Source organism: Equus quagga, chromosome 1 (genome assembly GCF_021613505.1).
Source record: "Equus quagga isolate Etosha38 chromosome 1, UCLA_HA_Equagga_1.0, whole genome shotgun sequence".
Lineage (NCBI taxonomy): Eukaryota > Metazoa > Chordata > Mammalia > Perissodactyla > Equidae > Equus > Equus quagga.
The window spans coordinates 100672348-100690242 of NC_060267.1; the positions used below are offsets into that span (position 1 = coordinate 100672348).

Below are 17895 nucleotides of genomic sequence, written 5' to 3' on the forward strand. Positions count from 1 at the left end.
GATACTTATTTTCCAAAATGATTATACCAATATATATCCCCCCAACCAGGCATGATTTCCCATTACCCTACTTCCATGTTCACGTGTGTTATAGTGAGACTTAAGCTATTGCTAATCTGATGTGTAACAGTATCTCATGGAAGTTTCAACTTGCATTTCATTGTTTACTAGTGAAGTTGAATATCCTTTCATAAATTTAATAATTTCTTCTTTTACGAAATTTTTTCCCTTGAATTTTAAGTGCCATTTTGCGTTGTTTTAAAGTGCTCAATGCTAACCCAAGGACATTTTCTATACATGGCAAAATCCTCTGGTGTCAGATTTGTCGTTTCACTCTGTTAATGGTGTCTTTTAATGGACAAAAGTTACTTGAAATTTTGTAAATTTTCCATTTCTTCCCTTATGACTTGAAATTTTGGCCTTATTTAAGAAATCTTCTCCTACTCCAAGGTCATAAAACTATTCTGTGTTTTCTTGTAAAAGATTTAAAATTTTGCTCATCACAAATTTTTAATCCACCTGGAATTTAATTTTTGTGTAAAGGTAGGACTCTAATTTCATTTCTTCCGTATAATCAACGGCACCAGCAATTTGTTAAAAAGTCCATCGTTCCCAGAATATAGATATATTGCTAAATCTGTCAGATCAAGTTGCCATTTATGCTTAAGTCTGTTTATGGGTGATTTTGAGACCTTTATTGAAATTACATTTATGAATGTATTATTGTCTTCAAAGAGCCAATGTTCTTTGTTGCCTTTTTGATTTCCATATTGTACATTTATTTCCTATTTCATTGATTTCTGCTCTTATTAATTTCCTTCCTTTTAATTTCTTTAGATGCAATTTTCTCTTCTTTTTCTAACTTTTTCAGATGGATGTTTATATCTTGATTTTCAGGCATTCATCATTTTATTATAATGTAACCACTTGGGATATAAATTTCTTATGAACAGTAGGTGCATCCCCCAAGTTTTTATACATCATATTTCCATGATGACTCTGTTAAAAATATTTTCCAATTTCTACTTTCATTTCTTTTTTGACCCATGGATTATTTAATAGTACATTGTTTAATTTCCAAGTACTTTAGAAGTTTTTAGTTACACATATCTTTTTGCTATTGAATTCTACTTTAATTTGTTATCAGGAATATATTTTGTATAATTTCTATCCTTTGTCGAGGTTTTCTTTATGGTCCAGCATACGTCAATTTTGGCAAATGTTTGAGTGTACTGGAAAAAATATGTATTCTGCAGTTGTTGATATAGTGTTCTGTATGTGTTAATTATGTCAACTTCATTGTTTTATTCAGATCTTCTGTATCCTTACTTATCTTTAAATTCTCTTTCTTCTCTCAGTTACTAGGGGAAGTCTTAAAATGTCCAAATATGATTATGGATTTTTTTTCTCCTCTTACATATCTGGTTTTGCTTTATACGTGTCAAGACTATGTTTTACGTAAATATATATATTTAAAATTGTTTTATCCTATTGACTCAATCCTTTCATAAATATGACAGGTCTCTTCTTATCTCTGGTAATATATTTTAGATCTATACTTTAAGTTAGTAAAGTGCACAAATCTTAAGTGTACAGCTTCATTTATTTTTATCTATGTATGTACCTGTGACACTATTAGATCAGGATGTGGAACATTTCTGTCACCCCAGAAAGTATCATGTTCCTTCTCAGTTAACTGCTGTTCTGAACTCTATCACTGTAAAATAATTTTGCTTGTTCAATTTCATATAGTGGAACCAGACAGCCTGTGTTCTTGCACTGGCTTCTTTGGCTGCTCATATATATTTTTAAAGATTTATGGTATTACATATATATTTATTGTTGAGCAGTTTTCCATTGTGTATATGCCACAATTAGTTTACCTATTCTCCAACTGATTTACATTTGCGTTGTTTTCCAGGTTTTTTGGAGGAAGAGGCTATTATGGATAAAGCTGCTATGGACATTTTAGTAAAGTTCCTCTTTGTTGGACCTATATACTCATTCCTCTTGGACATAAACCTAGCAGTAAAGTTTCTGGGCCACAGGGTAGGCCTATGTTCAGCTTTCAACTGACACATTTCCAAAATGGTGTACCACTTTATACTCCCAAGCAATTGTATGAGAGTTCCATTTGTGCTGCAACCCTGCAAACACTTGGATTTGTCAATCTTTATAATCTCAGCCCCTCTGGTGAGGTGTACTGGTATTACATTCTGGCTTTAATGTGTCCTTCCCTGATGAATAATAATGTTGAGCACCTTTTCACATATTATTGGCCATTTGGATAGCCCCTTTTGTGAAGTGCCTGTTCAAATGTAATTTTTCCTCTGTTTAAAAGAAGCTTAGTTGTATTTTTCTTACTGGCTTGTAGGTTTTTAAAAAAATCCAGATGAGTTGTCAGTTCCATGTATTACAAATATCTTTTCCCAGTCTGTGGTTGGCTTTTTCATTGTTTCAATGTCGTATTTTGATGAGAAGTGTTCAATGTTAATGAGTTCCAATTCCTCACTTTTCTCTGATCATTTTTTTTTTTCTTGAGGAAGATGAGGCGCTAACATCCATGCCCATCTTCCTCTACTTTATATGTGGGACGCCTAACACAGCACGACAAGCCAAATGGTGCCATGTCCGCACCTGGGATCCGAACCGGTGAACCCTGGGCCGCCGAAGTGGAATGTGCCCACTTAACCACTGTGCCACCGGGCTGGACCTCAGATTTTTATATATTTTTTTTCCTGGCATAATGCTAGTTTGGCAGTTATTTTAACACTTTAAACATGTCATAACATCGTCTTTTGACTTCCATTGTTGAAGTCAGCTTTCAGTCTTATTCTTGCTCTTCTAAAGATAATGTGCCTTTCTCTGGTTGCCTTTAAAATGTTTCTCCTTTACTTTGGTTTTCAGCAGTTTTACTATGATGTTCATAGATGTGTTTTTCTTTGTATTTATCTATCAGTGTGTACAGCTTGTTGAATCGGTGGCTTATCTAAGTCTTTAAAATTCTAGGCCAGTAGTTCTCTCCAGATACTCCTGCTGTGCTGTTCATACTCTCTCCCTCTCCTCCTGGGATCCTAATGACCAGTTAGAGATTTTTGCTATGACTTATATCTTACCTTACTTACTTACACATCTCATACTTTTTACTTTCCATCTTTTTTTGTGTTCCAATCTGGATATATTCAACCAATGTATCTTCTGACTCGTTAATCTTTTCTTCTGCTGTATGTCTAGTCTGCTATTAAACCCATCCAGTGAATTATGATTTTAATGATTCTTTTTTCTTTTTCTTCTTTTTGAGGAAGATTAGCCCTGAGCTAACTACTGCCAATCCTCCTCTTTTTGCTGAGGAAGACTGGCCCTGAGCTAACATCCATGCCCATCTTCCTCTACTTTATATGTGGGACGCCTACCACAGCATGGCTTTTGCCAAACGGTGCCATGTCCACACCTGGGATCTGAACCAGTGAACCCCAGGCTGCCGAGAAGTCGAACATGCGCACTTAACCGCTGTGCCACCGGGCCAGCCCTAGTGATTATTTTTTCACGTCTAAGATTTCCATTTAATTCTTCTATAGATTCCAGGTGTCTGGTTCAATTTCCTCACCTTTTCGTTTATTTTCTTCATTATATTAATCAATTATTTTAATGTTCTTGTCTGATAATTCCAGTATCTGAATTACCTTGGGTCTGTTTCTATTGTCTATCTTTTCTCTTGGTTCTCATTATTTCTTCCTGTTTCCTGGCATGTCTGTTAATTTTTTTAAATTGAGATATATTTGATATGTAACATTATATTAGTTTCAGGTGTACAACATAATGATTTGATATTTGTATAAATTGTGAAACAATCACAATGTCTAGTTAACATCCATCACCACATAGTTACAAGTTTTTCCTTGTGATGAAATCTTTTAAGAGCTACTCTCTTAGCAACTTACACATATACAATATTGTTAACGATAATCACCACGTACATCCCCATGACTCATAACTGGAAGTTTATACTTTTAGACCCCCTCCACCCATTTCACACACCCCGGCCCCCACCTCTGGCAATCTGTTCTCTGTATCTGAGCTCATTTTTTTTTTAAGATTCCACAAATAAGTGAAATCATAAAGTATTTGCTATTCTGTCTTATTTCACTTAGCATAATGCCCTCAAGGTCCATCCTTGCTGTCACAAATGGCAATATTTCCTTCTTTTTTATGGCTGAATAATATTCGACGGTGTGTACGTATATACACACACATATATACACCAATCTTCTTTATCCACTCACCCAGCAATGGATACTTGGGTTGCTCCCATGTCTTGGCTGTTGTGAATAATGCTGTAACGAACATGGGAGCGCATAAATCGTTTGGAACTAGTGTTTTCGTATGCTTCAGTTAAATACCCACCAGAATAGCTGTATCATATGGTAGTTCTATTTTTAGCTTTTTGAGGAATCTTTATATTGTTTTCCATAGAGGCTGCACCAATTTACATTCCTACAACAAGGGTTCCTTTTTCTCAACATTTTCACCAACACTTATTTCCTATCTTTTTGGTAATTAATAGTCATTCTAACTATGTGAGGTGTGAGGTGGTGTCTCATTATGGTTTTGATTTGCATTTCCCTGATAATTAGTGATGCTGAGCACCGTTTCATCTACCTTTAGGCCATCTGTGTGTCTTCTTTGGGAAAATGTCTATTCAGATGCTTTACTCACTTTTTTAGTTGGACTTTTTTTGTTGTTGCTATTGAGTTATATGAGCTCTTTATATATTTTGGATATTAACCCTTTATCAGATATATGATTTGCAAATATTTTCTCCCATTCAGTAGGTTGCCTTTTCATTTTGTTGGTGGTTTCCTTTCCTCTACAGAAGCTTTTTAGTTTGATGCAATCCCACTTGTTTATTTTTACTTTTGTTCCCTTTGTTTATAATGTAAAATCCAAAAAAAACATCACCAAGACCAATGTCAAGGAACTTAGTGCCTATGTTTTCCTCTAGGAGTCTTATGGTTTCAGGTCTTATGTTCAGGTCTTTAATCCATTTTGAGTTAGTTGTTGTGTGTGGTGTAAGACAGTGCTTCGGATTTCCCAGCACCATTTCTTGAAGAGACTATTCATTCCCCATTGTGTTCTGGGACCCTTTGTTGCAGATTAATTGACCATATGTGCTTGGGTTTATTTTTGGCTTCTCTATTTTATTCCATTGATCTTTGCTCCTGTTTGAATGCCAATACCATTCTGCTTTGATTGCTATAGCTCTGTAATATACCGTGAAGTCAGGAGGCATGATGCTTCCAGCTTTGTTCTTCCTTCTCAAGATTGCTCTGGCTGTTGCAGGCCTTCTGTGGTTCCATATGAATTTTAGGATTCTTTGTTCTATTTCTGTGAAAAATGCCACAGGAATTTTGATAAGGATTGTAATGAAACCATAGGTTGCTTTGGGTGTTAATTTTTATTAAATAGGGAACAATTTAGGAAAAATTATAGAGGCTCTTGTTGATATTTTCCTCCAGAGAGGACTGAATTTTCTTCTAGCAGTCAAATAAAGGACAAATTCCCTTAAACAGGTTGATTCTTGATTCGCCCTTACTTCTGATGCATAGATTTCCTGAATTCTGAACTGAAAACCTTGGACATTACCAGGGCCCCTCCTCTTTGGCACACTCTGAAATCCAATTTTTGTTTCCCTAGCACAGGGACATTTCCCAAAATATTTGCTTAACTTTTGAACCTCTTAGCTGCTTTTGCTATTTGGGTTCTTATCTGCTTCATTCATCTCATTCATGTGCAACTTGGAATCAGCAAATACCTTGAGAGAAAACTGTGCAAAAAAAAGAAAAAAGGATGCAATGCGTTTCCCTTCTCTTGCCCAGATTCTTGGCCCCTCAAAGCCTGGCTGTAGCCTTGACTAGTCTCCAATGATGTCAAACAGATGTCTCTTTCTCTTTGCAAGCCTGTAAGCTGTTGCTTAATATGTTTTGAGATAATATTGTTAGGTGTGTAAGTGTTCACAATAGTTATATCTTCTTGCTGTCTTGTTCTTTTTTTCTCAACATGTAATATCCCTTTTTGCCTCTTTGGATCAATTTTCATCTTGAATTATGTGGTCAGGTACTAAGAATGCCACTCTAGCTTTCTGGTACCTTTCTGCCTAGTTTTTATTCTTCCTCCCTTTAATTCAAACCTGTATCTTTTTGTCTAAAGCACTTTTTATAGACAGCATATTGTTAGTTTAAAAAAATCCAATGTGAGATTCTTTAACTGGCAAGCTTACCCCATTTATTGTGGTAACTATTAGATTAGGCTTTTTTGGCTACCTCATTTTATCCTTTCCTGCTTGCTGATTTAAGTTATACATTCTGTCTTTCTTTCTAAGATGGTTATCCTAAAGACCACATTCATTTTTATATATTCCTATTGAATTTTGAAACTTCTAATTTATATTGATTTCCTTTATAAGACACACAGCACACTTATAACCCTTTTCTCTCTTCTCCTACCCACACTGCACCACCCCTTTTACATATGTCTCTAGAACTCCAGTTCTAGATTATGATAATTTACTTTTCCTGGTTCTTTTTAGACAAAAAAACTTCAGTAGGATATTGGACACCATCACTTGCTAACTTTATCCAAATACTCCTGGATCTTCCTCCTCCGCTTTGAATTTTCTCCCAAGCATATTTTCAAAGGAAGGTCTTTGTGTAAAACTTCCTATGGCCTTGTAAATGTGAGTATGCCCTCCCAATAAAATGGATATAAAATTCTAGGTTCAAGTTATAGTTCTTGTTTACAGTACCTGCTAGTGTCGAATCTGACACTGTTTCCTTTACAGGTGGCTGCTTGTTTTCTCTGGAAGTTTTCAGAATTTATTTTTGCCTTTGTTGTTTTAGATCTCACTAACGGTGTGTCCAGGCTTGGTATTTTCCTTATCTATTCTGGTACTCATTTCTTCAAATTTTCCTATTCTCACTTTCCCCCTGCTTTTGGGACTTTTATTTTTTGGATACTGCTACTTCTATTTCCATCCTCTCAACTCAGGTTTTCTAATTTTTTCTTTTCATCCAGGGCTGCCTTCTGGGAGCATATCTCAAGCTGATTTTTCAGTTCACTAATTCCTCCCACAGCTGTTATCACTTCTGCAGTCTATCTCACCCACCTGTGTTCTTTATTTCAACTGTAATATTTTTATACCCCAAATTTCTTTTTCTTTGGTCTTACTTCTCCTTCATATTGCTAATATTTTCAGTTGTATCTTTTAGGAATGATTATTAAATTTACCTTAAATTCTTATCTCATCCTTTCTACTAATTTGGCTTCAGCTGATCAGCTTCTGGTCTTTTATATGGGATAGACTTCTCAGGCATCCAGTTACTTTGGCTGTGAGTCCAAATTCACCTGCAGGCATCAGCCCCAGGGAAGAGAATCCCAGGCATCCAGAACAACTGTTGATCACTATGTGTTTTCACTTCACCAAGTAACTCTTTCAGGCAGAACTTTGACTTTAAACTCTAAGGAAGAAGTAGCCCAGAGGAGCAGTCGGTCTCCCTAAGGTGGAACCCACCGGCTCCAGGGTTTGGAAGGAGCAGGGGACTTCTACTTTTATTAATGGCAGACGGATTAATTCAGACCAACCCTCTCACTGAGGATAACTAGAAAAACTAGACAAAATATTAAATATTCTGATTGAAGCTACATGTGGGCCCATGGCAAGATCCTAGCTTTCATGGCCTCTCCAGCATAGTCTTCTGGAAGGTGCTCAAAGGGCTGAGCTTTGTCCCTCATCCAGTGACCCTTGGCCTGCCTTTGCCTTCAGTCCCTGTAGCTCTGAGCCACAGGGGTCTTGTTGCTTGGAGGGTCTGTTCTCTCACGTGTGTGAACACATTTATTTAGTCCTTCCCTTGATTACTTTGCACTCTCTTGCAGAACTTCCTCAAAAATTCCAAAGTCAAGACACTGGGCTTGGCCTAAAGACATGGCTAATATGTGAGTCAAGGTCACCATTTTCAGAAAAGTTTTTTTTTTTAAGTATAAAGTGGTTATTTTGCTGAAATTAATATGCAAAGGAAGGGTAAGCTACATTGCACAGTACTTAACAATTTAGAGTGGCAACTCTTCCTCCTTCCCTTTTTGGGTCCCAGCCACCTTTCTCTGCAACATTCTGTTTTATCTCCTTTTTCCTCATTGCTATTTTCATTCACAAAGGAAACCGACAGATGCTCTCCAGGCTATGGAGAGAAAGTGACACTCCCCATGCACTCAGCACTAAAAGGTGACCATGGTAAAGACAGGCAGTCTTTGCTGTTTTAGGTGGTAATCTCCCTTGTATAGACCATGAAAGCCTTGAGCCTCTCCCACTTCTGACCACCTAAGCCATAAATTCTATCTGTCGCCAGGTGCTGTGTGCCCCAGTTACAGTGACCTTAGGCAAATCTCAAGTTTCTGATCCTCTGAATCCCACTGTGGACAGTGAGGGGTTGGACTAGACAGTCCTGTGGCAGGGTTCTGTGAAGAAATGGCAGCCCAGAATTCAAGAATTCGTCCCTGCACTGCAGCCACGTACCAGAGAGCACCTCACTGAACACAATTGGTGAACGGCAGTTGGTGGTAAGGGTGCCTTGTGCAGGTAACAACTGGTGTGTCTCTCTTCAGAAAAACATCATGGCAGTGCACCAGGTCAGCAGCAAGCCTCCAAAGTCTGCAGTGAAGGTGATTAGAATTGCAGCCCCTGCCAAAGATGCTGTCTATAACTACAGTACTCAGACCCTGAGTTCCACAGAGTTTGCCAAGAAGGAGCTGTATCGAAAGATGGCCAAGGTGAGTGAGGGACCCAGAGTGGGAAGCAGTCACATGCTTGCAGCCCAGACAGGATAGCGGCAGTGGGCTAATCCAGTGACCTTTCCTCTCTGAACACACTGCCTGGATGTCAGCGGGGGATCTGCAGTAGTGGATGAAAGCCAGTCAGCCAGCCAGGGGAAGTAGACAAGGGGTCAGGTGCGGGGAGAGGGGTGTTCTGTGCCCACACTAAATGTGAACCCTGCACACACAAGCGTGAGCCAAGAGATGCTCGGTGAGGGCTCAGACATGCATGGCTGAAGACACTGCAGGCTCCTCGCTTCCAGGGAGCATTCTGTTGCTGCTTATGAACGCCAGCTGTCACTCTGAAGGAAAGCCTTGGCTTAGGCTTCCAGCACACAGTAACTTTAGAAAGGGTTTCTCTGTCAAACGGACCAATCGTGTGACCCTCATGGGGCCGCTGCACAGTTCAGTGAGTTCCTGACAAAGTAAACTGCATTCAGATTATCACTCTGCCCCAGTGGTTCTGACACCCCACTGGAAACCTGGGGGTCGGGCGGCCTGATCCGAGTCTGCCACCAGCTCTCCCACCCACGTTTGCCCTTCATTTCCAGGAACCAGGCAGGAGATTCACGTATTCACAGAATTACCTCTCAGCCATGGTGGAGCCTCAGGACTCAAAGGAAGACGAGAAGAGAGCCAAGAAGAAATCCCAGCAAGCCTGGATCACAGCCGATGGGTTCCGAGTGACAGGTCTTCACAGCAGCACTGCAAGTGACTATCACCTCAGGCTGCTGCCCACTGGCACCATCACAGAGCTGCATGAGGTCCACAGAGGGCAGCAGAGGCTGAGGTGGGGTGTCCATAGGGACCACTCTCCTAACCAACTGTTCCCCAATTTAGGAGTGGAGGGAAAACGTACTGTTTGCTAATACGCTGAGGCCTGTGCTCAATCGAGAGAGGTGGAGCTGGGACAGGCGCCACCAGGACTTTGATCTGTACAAGAAGCCACCACCTTTCCTCAAGCTGCCCCCTTCTCCAGCACTGACGCCTGTAACAGGTAACAGACGAGCCCTGTGCAAAGCTGGGCCTCCTGAAGCTGTCGGCAGGCAGGAGCTCTGAGCCGCTTTGTAGCTTCAGCAGTAGACATTTTGTTAGGTCCAAACTTTCCCTGACACGAAATCCAGATTCCAGATGGGCCCGGTATAACAGACTGAAGGCTGGGCTCGAACTCAGGAGACCCGATTCTAGTTCAACCTCTAACACTAACTTGCTGTGTGACTTTGGGCAGGTCCCATCACTGCTCTGGGCCTGGTTTCTTAGCTGTAAAGTGGGGAAGTTGGAAGATAAGTCTAAAGGCTTTCTGAGCGTCAACATTGGGTTACCGACTGGCCTCTGGCCCATCAGGCAACAGACGGGGGCAGAGGCTCCAGGTTCACTGGGACCTTCCATCTCCTTCCAGCTAAAAGACACTGCCAGTTGTCCCTCTGTGGGGGAGGAAGGGAGTCTGAAAGCATGGGTCTTGCCACACCAATCCCCTCTGAGTGCTCCTCTCTTCCTCCTCATCCCTCTGTTTATGAAGAGGGACCACAAAATCATTCGTAGGTTGATAAAGAACCCAAATCTCTTGGTTAACAGAGCCAGAACCTTTGTTCGAGGATAAAGAGAGATGAGTTTATTGGTAACAAAGTCTGCCAGAGAATCCTTTCCCAGAAAGCTAGATCAGAAAAACGAGATGGATTCCTTTCTCCCTTGACTCCCGACTCCAGAGGGCAGCTGGTAACAGCTCCAGGAAACAGGAGACGTGCTGACAAGCTGTGAAATTTGTCTCTCCTCTTGCCCGGAACTTGCTGCCTCCCTTCAGGGCAGGCCCCAGGCTCAGGGTCATTGCTGTAGTCCAGCCCAGGCCTGCTGCACTGGCCAGAGCGCTCCCGGCGGGCGCCCTACAGGCCTCAGCACAAGCTCCCTGGGTATTTCAAGCAGCCTGTGCATATTGCTGAAACACTACACACACATGCTGGGGCCTCCTGCCCACTGCATGTGCAGCAAAAACTCAGACACGGCACAAGAGAAGGGGAGACTCAAACTGGTGGCCTCAGCCTTTCAAACTCAGCTGGACGGAGAGAAAACCTGCTGCTGATGGGGCTTCCATGCCAACAGGCCTACAGGGAAACCCCCTTTCCTGAGGGCTGCCTAGAAGGGCACGGGCCCCTCCCTAAGCTGTCACCTGCACAGGAGCTCCCCGCAGCCTCCTATCCCCGGCACTGTGCAAGAGGATACGTACTCCGCATTCTGTGCAAAATGCCTCCTTGCCAACAAAATCTTTAAGAACTTTTGGTTTCACTGGGACGATATTTCCAAAGCCATGGTATCTGTAAACTTTTGCCTTTTGAAGATTAGTTTCCAAAACCCTGGCAGAGTACTCTGGTCAGTCCCCCTAAGCCAGCTCAGCTGTCAGGGTCCTCAACCTTCTATTTCTGTCATCACAGCAGATTGTGACTTGGAGGAAAAGAGCCTGGCCTCCCCGTCCCGCCTCAAGGCAATGTCTAGAACGGGCTTTTTGGAGCCCCAAACCACCCAGGGATCAGACCACAGCTTGAAGCCTGCCAGCATGGGAGCCAGTGTAGCTAGCAAATAACAGCAGACAAGAGCCTGGAGAAATGAAGTCCTCTTAGTGCCACCTAAAGACACCTTCTTGTCCTCACTTCAAGAGTGGAGGCCAATCCTTGTAAAGAAAACAAAGAGAAAAGCCCAGGCAGGAATAAGCACATGCTGCCATACACCAGGCTGTGAGTTTTGCAGCCACCACCTGAGAGGGATCAAAGACAGGGCTCATGACCCCCACGGTTCTGTGGCCCTGGGCTCGGCAATGCCCCTCGGCTGGCTCTCAGGGCCCTCTTCTCGCAGGGAGGACAAAGGGCACTGGAAGTCCTCACCAAAGGGTGGACCTCAGGCTCACGCTGTCACCAATTAAAGGCTGGCCGAAGAAAACGTGACAATACAGCAAAGGCCAGAAGGGTGCACACAAACTGCCTTTTTATGTTCTTTTTTGTTAAATGGTTCCTGGTACACGTTTTCAGTGCATTTTGCTTTTAGTTTGAATGAATGACATGTACATAGCTTTCAAGCTGTTTCTTGGAGAATACACGGTCTAGCAGAAATGGCTTTCAGTGCCCGAAACAGGTCCCCACCAGCCTCAGGCCATGCAGGCAGCAGCGCAAGCGCCAGCTTCCACTGTGAAGTCTCCTAAACCAGCAGAATATCCTGCACTCCCAGGTCTCAGCAATTCCAGCCTCTCTCCGTCTCTGGGCAGAATCCAGGCTCACGTGAGGCAGCACGGCTGCGGGGCACAGCCTAGAAGAGGCTGCCTCAGGTCAGAAAAAAGCCCCTCAGGTGAAGACTGGGAAGAAATGGTTCCACTTGTAAGAACCCCAAGTTTTCCACCTTCTGGAAAAAGAGTGCAAGTTGTCCTGCAGTGGGCTGCAGCCTGGGGGCGGGGGGAGCACTGTCCTTCCACTTCAGGATGTCCTGTCCAGAGGGTGGGCACAGATATAGGCTCGCTTCTCCAAGATCTGTTGGGACACTTTCTTAATCTGCTCATCCAGATTTTCTGGAGCATCTGGGAGGGAAAAGAGAGAGTATGTGATCCTTCTGCACTGTGATAATAGAAAGATGGCTGAAGCTGGAGCCTTTTTTTCCCCAATAAGGTCAGCCCACCCGCTGTGAAGGAGCCCAGAGGGATCCCCCTCCTCCAAGCACTGGGAAGTGATTCTGGGCGCAGGGAGAAAAAGGGACAGACGCTTCATTCTAAATAACAAAGGGCTCATCCATAAAAATTCCAGATCTTGTGGGACTAGAGGTGAGGAGAAGGTACTTGCTCAATGAAAGACCCCATTGCAGTTTGAGCCTATTGGAGGAGAAACCATTTCTTCACCCTCTCCAGCATGTAACAGTCATGTCAGCACTGGGGAGGGTGCCTGGCCAGCACCCAGAGCAGGAGCTACACAGAATCATGTACCCCTCTCCTCAGCAAGTGCTCTAACACTGGCAGCCTCTCCACCATCTCCTGGCCAAGGGCTGGGCTCTGCAGCAGACACCTGATATAGAGCCTTGAGACCAACGGGACTGTAAGGGTCAGAAGGAGAAGAGGAGCTGGATGTTCTAAGACATGGCCAAGTGGCTACAGAAGAGGAAAGCCCTCCAGACAACCTGAGCAGCAGGAGCGACGCCCGCATTGTCAAGGTCCAGAGCCTGGGGCCTCTGCGAGAAGGGCAGGTGCATTTAGCTGGGGTGCGGGCGGTGAAGAGGCAGGTAAAGTGCCTCCTTCCTCTGCGACCTTCACGGGCAGAGGTCAGCAGGGCCCACACGGGGCCTCCAACTGGGCCCTCATCTGCAGGTGTGCCTCCTGCCTGGCAGCCCCTGCGCAGGCCGTACCAGCCTTCTCTCAAGGCAGAAGTTTGTGAGCAGCCAGCAGGCCTAGGAGCCTGGTCCAGAGACAGTTCGCCATCAAGAGTCGCCTGGAGTCAGGCCCCCTCCCCCTCCTCCACACCACCTCACTTACACTTGTCCAGCTGAGACAGGGAGAAGAGATTCTGGTAATAAGCTTCTGTGCAGAACATGTTGGCCAACAGAACCTGCCAGAACCAAAGTCAGTGAGGATGGCCCCTGAGAGGCCTGGGATCTCTGTACCACAGGGGAGCCCCTGGTGTCTGACCCCTTAGCTTCAAAGAACTCAGTCTGTCAGTCAAACTGTGAGCCTAGCAGCAGCTGAGAAGCCTGGCTCACAAGTCATAGCCTTAGGTTCTAATTGCAGCCCTGAGCCAAACTAGTTCTGTCCCAACTTAGCCTCAGCTTCCTCCTCTGTGAGAAGGACATCATAATCCCCGTGGCCACGGGATGCTAGGGAACAGTGCCTGTAAAGATGCCATACACAGCAGGCACCTGATGACAGCATCCACCTGTCCAGCAGGGTGAGGAAGGCAGACAGGGTGAGGGTGCTGGGTTGGGAGCTGTCACTCACTCACCTCTTCTCTCAGGGAAGGCGAGAGCGCAGGCCCTGCGTCCCGAGCAGCATGGACCCTCCCGTTAGCTCACTACGGGCCTCAACTCGGCAAACCCGACAGGCCTCGGGCCAGCTGCAGCATGGACCTCGCACTTCACCCGCTCTGGGACCACCGCTGGGCGCTGAGGCCCTTGATTTGCTCCTGAGACTCCCTGACGGAGCCATGCTTCCCAATGAGCCCCTCCCCAACCTCGCAGCCTCATTAAAGTGCAAGAGAACAAAGCTGGCAAGGAAGCTGCCCATGGGGTCGCGTGCTGTGGGCTCACCTCGTGGTCATGGTTCCGGAGCCCCACTCGGATTGAGCGGCTGGCCCGCGACAGCACGGCTGTCATGCCATACAGGTTGATGAGGATATTGGCCACCCGCTTCAAGACCATCTGCTCCTCCACGATGGTCTGGGGACAGAGGCCCAGGGTGAAGACTCGTCATCTAAGACCCCCCGCCCCCACCACAGGCCCTCCCTGGGACGCGTCTTCACCCATCTCCAAGCCTTGCTCGTGCCTTGGGAGAGGGGCTAGTGCTACCTTCCCTGTCGTGCTGTGGGAGGCCGGCGTGCGGCTGCCTTCTGTTTTCCCCTTGCTCTGTCTAGATTTGGGCAGAGGTCAAGGTAAGACCAGCTCCCGGAGCGCTGGCTGAGACCACAGGCTGGTGCTTCACATACCCTTAGGCAGCAAGAGGCTCAGACATCAGGTCCCAAGATTCAGGCCCGGGTGGGGCCGCCCCTCCCAGCTCCAGGGAGTCCCTCTTTATCTGGAAGGCACCCACCCAGCTGAGTGGCCTCCAGGATGGGCAGCCACAGCCAGCCCCACCTCCCTACGACCCCTCCACGGTGACCAAGATTTCTTTCTAGGCCTGGTCCCAAAGGTGGACACTTTACAAAACACCTTGGAGGGCCCGCCACAGCCCAAGTCTGGCAGGGGCCCAGGTACCTTGCCAAAGCGGAGCAGCAACGTCTCCACAGTACGGCCGAAGTAATACACATTCTCCTCGAGCTTGTTGGCACTGTCCTAGAAGGCCAGAGGGGAGGACTCGGCTCAGTACCTCCCCACAGTGCCCATCCTGTCCCACCTGGACCAGGCAAGGCAGGGGTTCCAGGGCCCAAGCCCTGCTACCAGGCAGGGCTGCTCCCCGTGACAGGGTGGAGACGGGGCATCAGGTGTCCCTTGGACTGCCTGGGCCTCCTCAATGCTCAATGCCTCTGGTCACATCCCTTCTGGGAAGGGGATATTCGACAGGAGGAAACCCAGGTAGGGGGTACGCCTGCTGAGCCCACTCACCGCAACAGTGGGGTGCACAGCTCCAAGCTTTCCTGTCAGCCCCAGGTCCACAGTTCGGCCCAGGGAGTCCCGAAGCCTCTGGCCAACGGTCTCCATGATAGTGGTCACATTGCCCCGTTTAAGCTCACTGCAGAAAACCCATGGCCCATGACCCGAGGCCCTGCTGCCAGCTCCCACTGCCCAGCAACAAGGCCCCCTTCAGTACCCCAAAGCTCCCGGGCACCTGTTCCCTCTCCCCAACTACACAAAGCCATAAACGGCCAACTCAGGACCTACGTGCCCCTGCCCCCGGCCTGGGCCTGCTGGACGCCTGGCTGCCAGGGGAGCCCTCCCAGCCAGTCAGAGAGCAGCCAGTCTCCTTTGAGGCAGAGCCACACGCATGCTTGTCACAAGGGGCCAAGTCACAGCCAGCTTCTAGGTCATCCTCTCCTGTTAAGTGGTCTGCAAAATGCTCTGAGCAACCCATACGTGGGCTCCAGCAGTGACTCCTAACTGCTCTGGCCCCAGGACAGGGGTCGAGGGGAGCAAGAGAGAGGAAACTGGTCTTTGTTGGCCTCGGAACAGGGCACCTGTTGGAGGGGCATCTCTCATTCCCTGGGTTCTGAAAGCCCAGCTTCCTGCAGCATGGGTGATGGGGGCTGCTCGGGGAGAAGGGCAGCAAGGGCTTCCTAGGCAGCTGGCCCTCTCATCACACACAGGTTAAGCCAAGCTCTGAAGCCTGGCTTTCAGAGCACCACGCTCACTGGTCAAGGCTCCCACCCTCTTCCCTCCTTCCAGCCTAATGCGTGAGGCCATGCCAGCCCCCCCTCCTGGGACAAGGCAGCCCTTCCTGCCGCCCCAGGGTCTCTTCTAGGCAGTGGGACCTAAGCAGCAGACAGTGGGAACAGCACCTACTTGATCCTTGCAGTCAGGATGCGGCCGGCGTGCTGCAGGCCCGTCAGGGCAATGTACATCCGCAGAATCTCGTTGGTTCCCTGTGGCCAGCAGTACAGAGGTCAAAGGCCGCCCCCATCGGGGCAGCCCCAGGAGTGCCACGTGTGTGACTGGGCAGGCCACGCCTCTGCCCACTCACCTGCGCTGTGGAAGCCACTGCTTTGGAAGCAGCCCACAGTAGGGTTGTGACCAAGGGGTCAGGGCAACATGTAGGCTAGCACCTCCACAGGGACGAGTGGGGAGCTGACCAAATGGCTGTGGCCTCCCTCTGGGACCTACATCTCTCCATGACCAATTGCACATGGGTCATCCCTTCCCCAAACCTCCGATTCTGCTTCCTTCTAATGGCAGAAACAGGCCTCCCCAAGTAGAGAGAGATGCTGACGCCCAGGACACAGCTGGGGCTGGGCAACGCTGCTGGCTCTGGTCCAGGCCCATTTCCTCAGGGAAGCCACAGACCGGCAAGGAGGGGTAGCTGGCGCTCCCCAGCACCAGGCGTCGACACCCAGAGGGCCACTTCTCCCTGCTGCCATCCTGGGCACAGCCCCTCACCACCCACGATTTCATCTGACCTTGGAGAGGCAGGCAGAGGGCTGTGCTCATTGTGCACAATGGTGCTAGGGGTCAGAAGGGCAAGGGCTGGACTCGGGCCACAAAATCGGCGGGCGCTGAGCCCTCCAGCCAGGCTGTGCCACTGACAGCGAGACTCCTACAGGAGGAAAGGGGAGCGCAGAGGCCCCCAGGCTAACCCATGCCCCGTCCTCAGCAGTCTCAATGGGACCATCTGTTTCACGCCGAGGGCTCCGCACCCCTCAGAGCTTCCTGAACCTCTGCTGGCACCCCATGCAGCCACAGAGGACTGCACACGCCCAGACTGAGGGGAGGGGCCCTGGGAGAGGCCGTCCTGGGGCAGCAGGACCGTGACTGTCCCTGTGCCCTTGGGAAACTGCCCTTTGCATCCTCAGGCTGGCTATGCGTCTGTCCACTCAAGGAGGAAGACTCCAGGCTGGGGCATGCGGGGCACACAAGGAGCAAAAGCAGCCAGTGAGGCTTCCCCCACCAGCCCCAGCTGCAGACAGTCTGAGGGTGCCCTCAGGGACCACAGCACCTGCTCAGGCACCAAGCCTCACGTTATCAAGGGTCTGCCTCAGGCACACCCAACATCCATCCTAAAATTCTGTCCATCCTCTATAGCCTCTGAGTTCATCCCTTCCCCACCCCCGTGGGCGCCCTGGCCTCTGGTCTCACCCCTGCACCCACCTCCCCTGCCCTGCCCCCACCCCGAGCCTTGGGGAATTTCCTAGAAAGCAAATGCAACCAAGTCAGTTCCTACTCAAAAACCTTTTATGGCTTCCACCACCCTCACAATAAGACCCAAATTCCTCTGCTTATCAGCCAAGGTCCTCCACAACCTGGCCACTTGTCTCCCCTTCCCATCCACCCTCTCAACCCCATTGAGCAGGACTGGCCACTGCTCCCACACAGACTTGCTTATTCTCCCTCCATTCACCCAGTGCTGGCAGGTAGGGTCCTATCTGGGCCTGGTACATACTATTTCCATGCCCTCAGCCCAAAGTGCCCTCCTCTAGGCCTGGCCAAAGTCCTTTCTGCCCCCAAAGATCAAATGCACTTGCTTTATGAGACTCTGACGCCTTCTGGGAGGAGGTGCACCTCGGTCCCTCACTGCAGCAGTATTCCAGTGTCCTCCTCGGTCAGTCGGGCCATACAATCACACCACGAGCACCCCAAAGGCATCTCTGTGATCCCAACCCGCCTTCCTCCTCGCCCTCAGATCACCACCTGGCACACGCTCACTGAAGTGAC

General features: G+C 47.4%; 2 protein-coding genes across 5 annotated transcripts in view; one reads left to right on the plus strand and one right to left on the minus strand.

Moving 5' to 3' along the window:
* CFAP92 (cilia and flagella associated protein 92 (putative)) overlaps positions 1-14116 on the plus strand; it is a 114709-nt gene extending 100593 nt beyond the window's left edge. For 3 of the 4 annotated variants that reach the window (XM_046683169.1, XM_046683187.1, XM_046683196.1), the window contains 3 exons: positions 8656-8820; positions 9414-9626; positions 9703-11663. In XM_046683169.1, coding sequence (XP_046539125.1) covers positions 8656-8820; positions 9414-9626; positions 9703-9921 — 597 coding nt within the window. In that variant the 3' untranslated portion in view covers positions 9922-11663. Of the gene's footprint in view, positions 1-8655; positions 8821-9413; positions 9627-9702; positions 11664-13835 lie in introns of those variants that run through there. The other variant, XM_046683178.1, reaches the window with a different exon arrangement.
* Positions 11819-17895, minus strand: part of ACAD9 (acyl-CoA dehydrogenase family member 9) — a 31486-nt gene continuing 25409 nt past the window's right edge. Inside the window, exons 13-18 of the mRNA XM_046683208.1 lie at positions 16033-16112; positions 15139-15265; positions 14791-14868; positions 14128-14256; positions 13361-13433; positions 11819-12418 (exon numbers count right to left, since the gene is read on the minus strand). Of these exons, the coding sequence (XP_046539164.1) occupies positions 12318-12418; positions 13361-13433; positions 14128-14256; positions 14791-14868; positions 15139-15265; positions 16033-16112 (588 nt within the window). The 3' untranslated portion in view covers positions 11819-12317. The remainder of the gene's footprint in view (positions 12419-13360; positions 13434-14127; positions 14257-14790; positions 14869-15138; positions 15266-16032; positions 16113-17895) is intronic.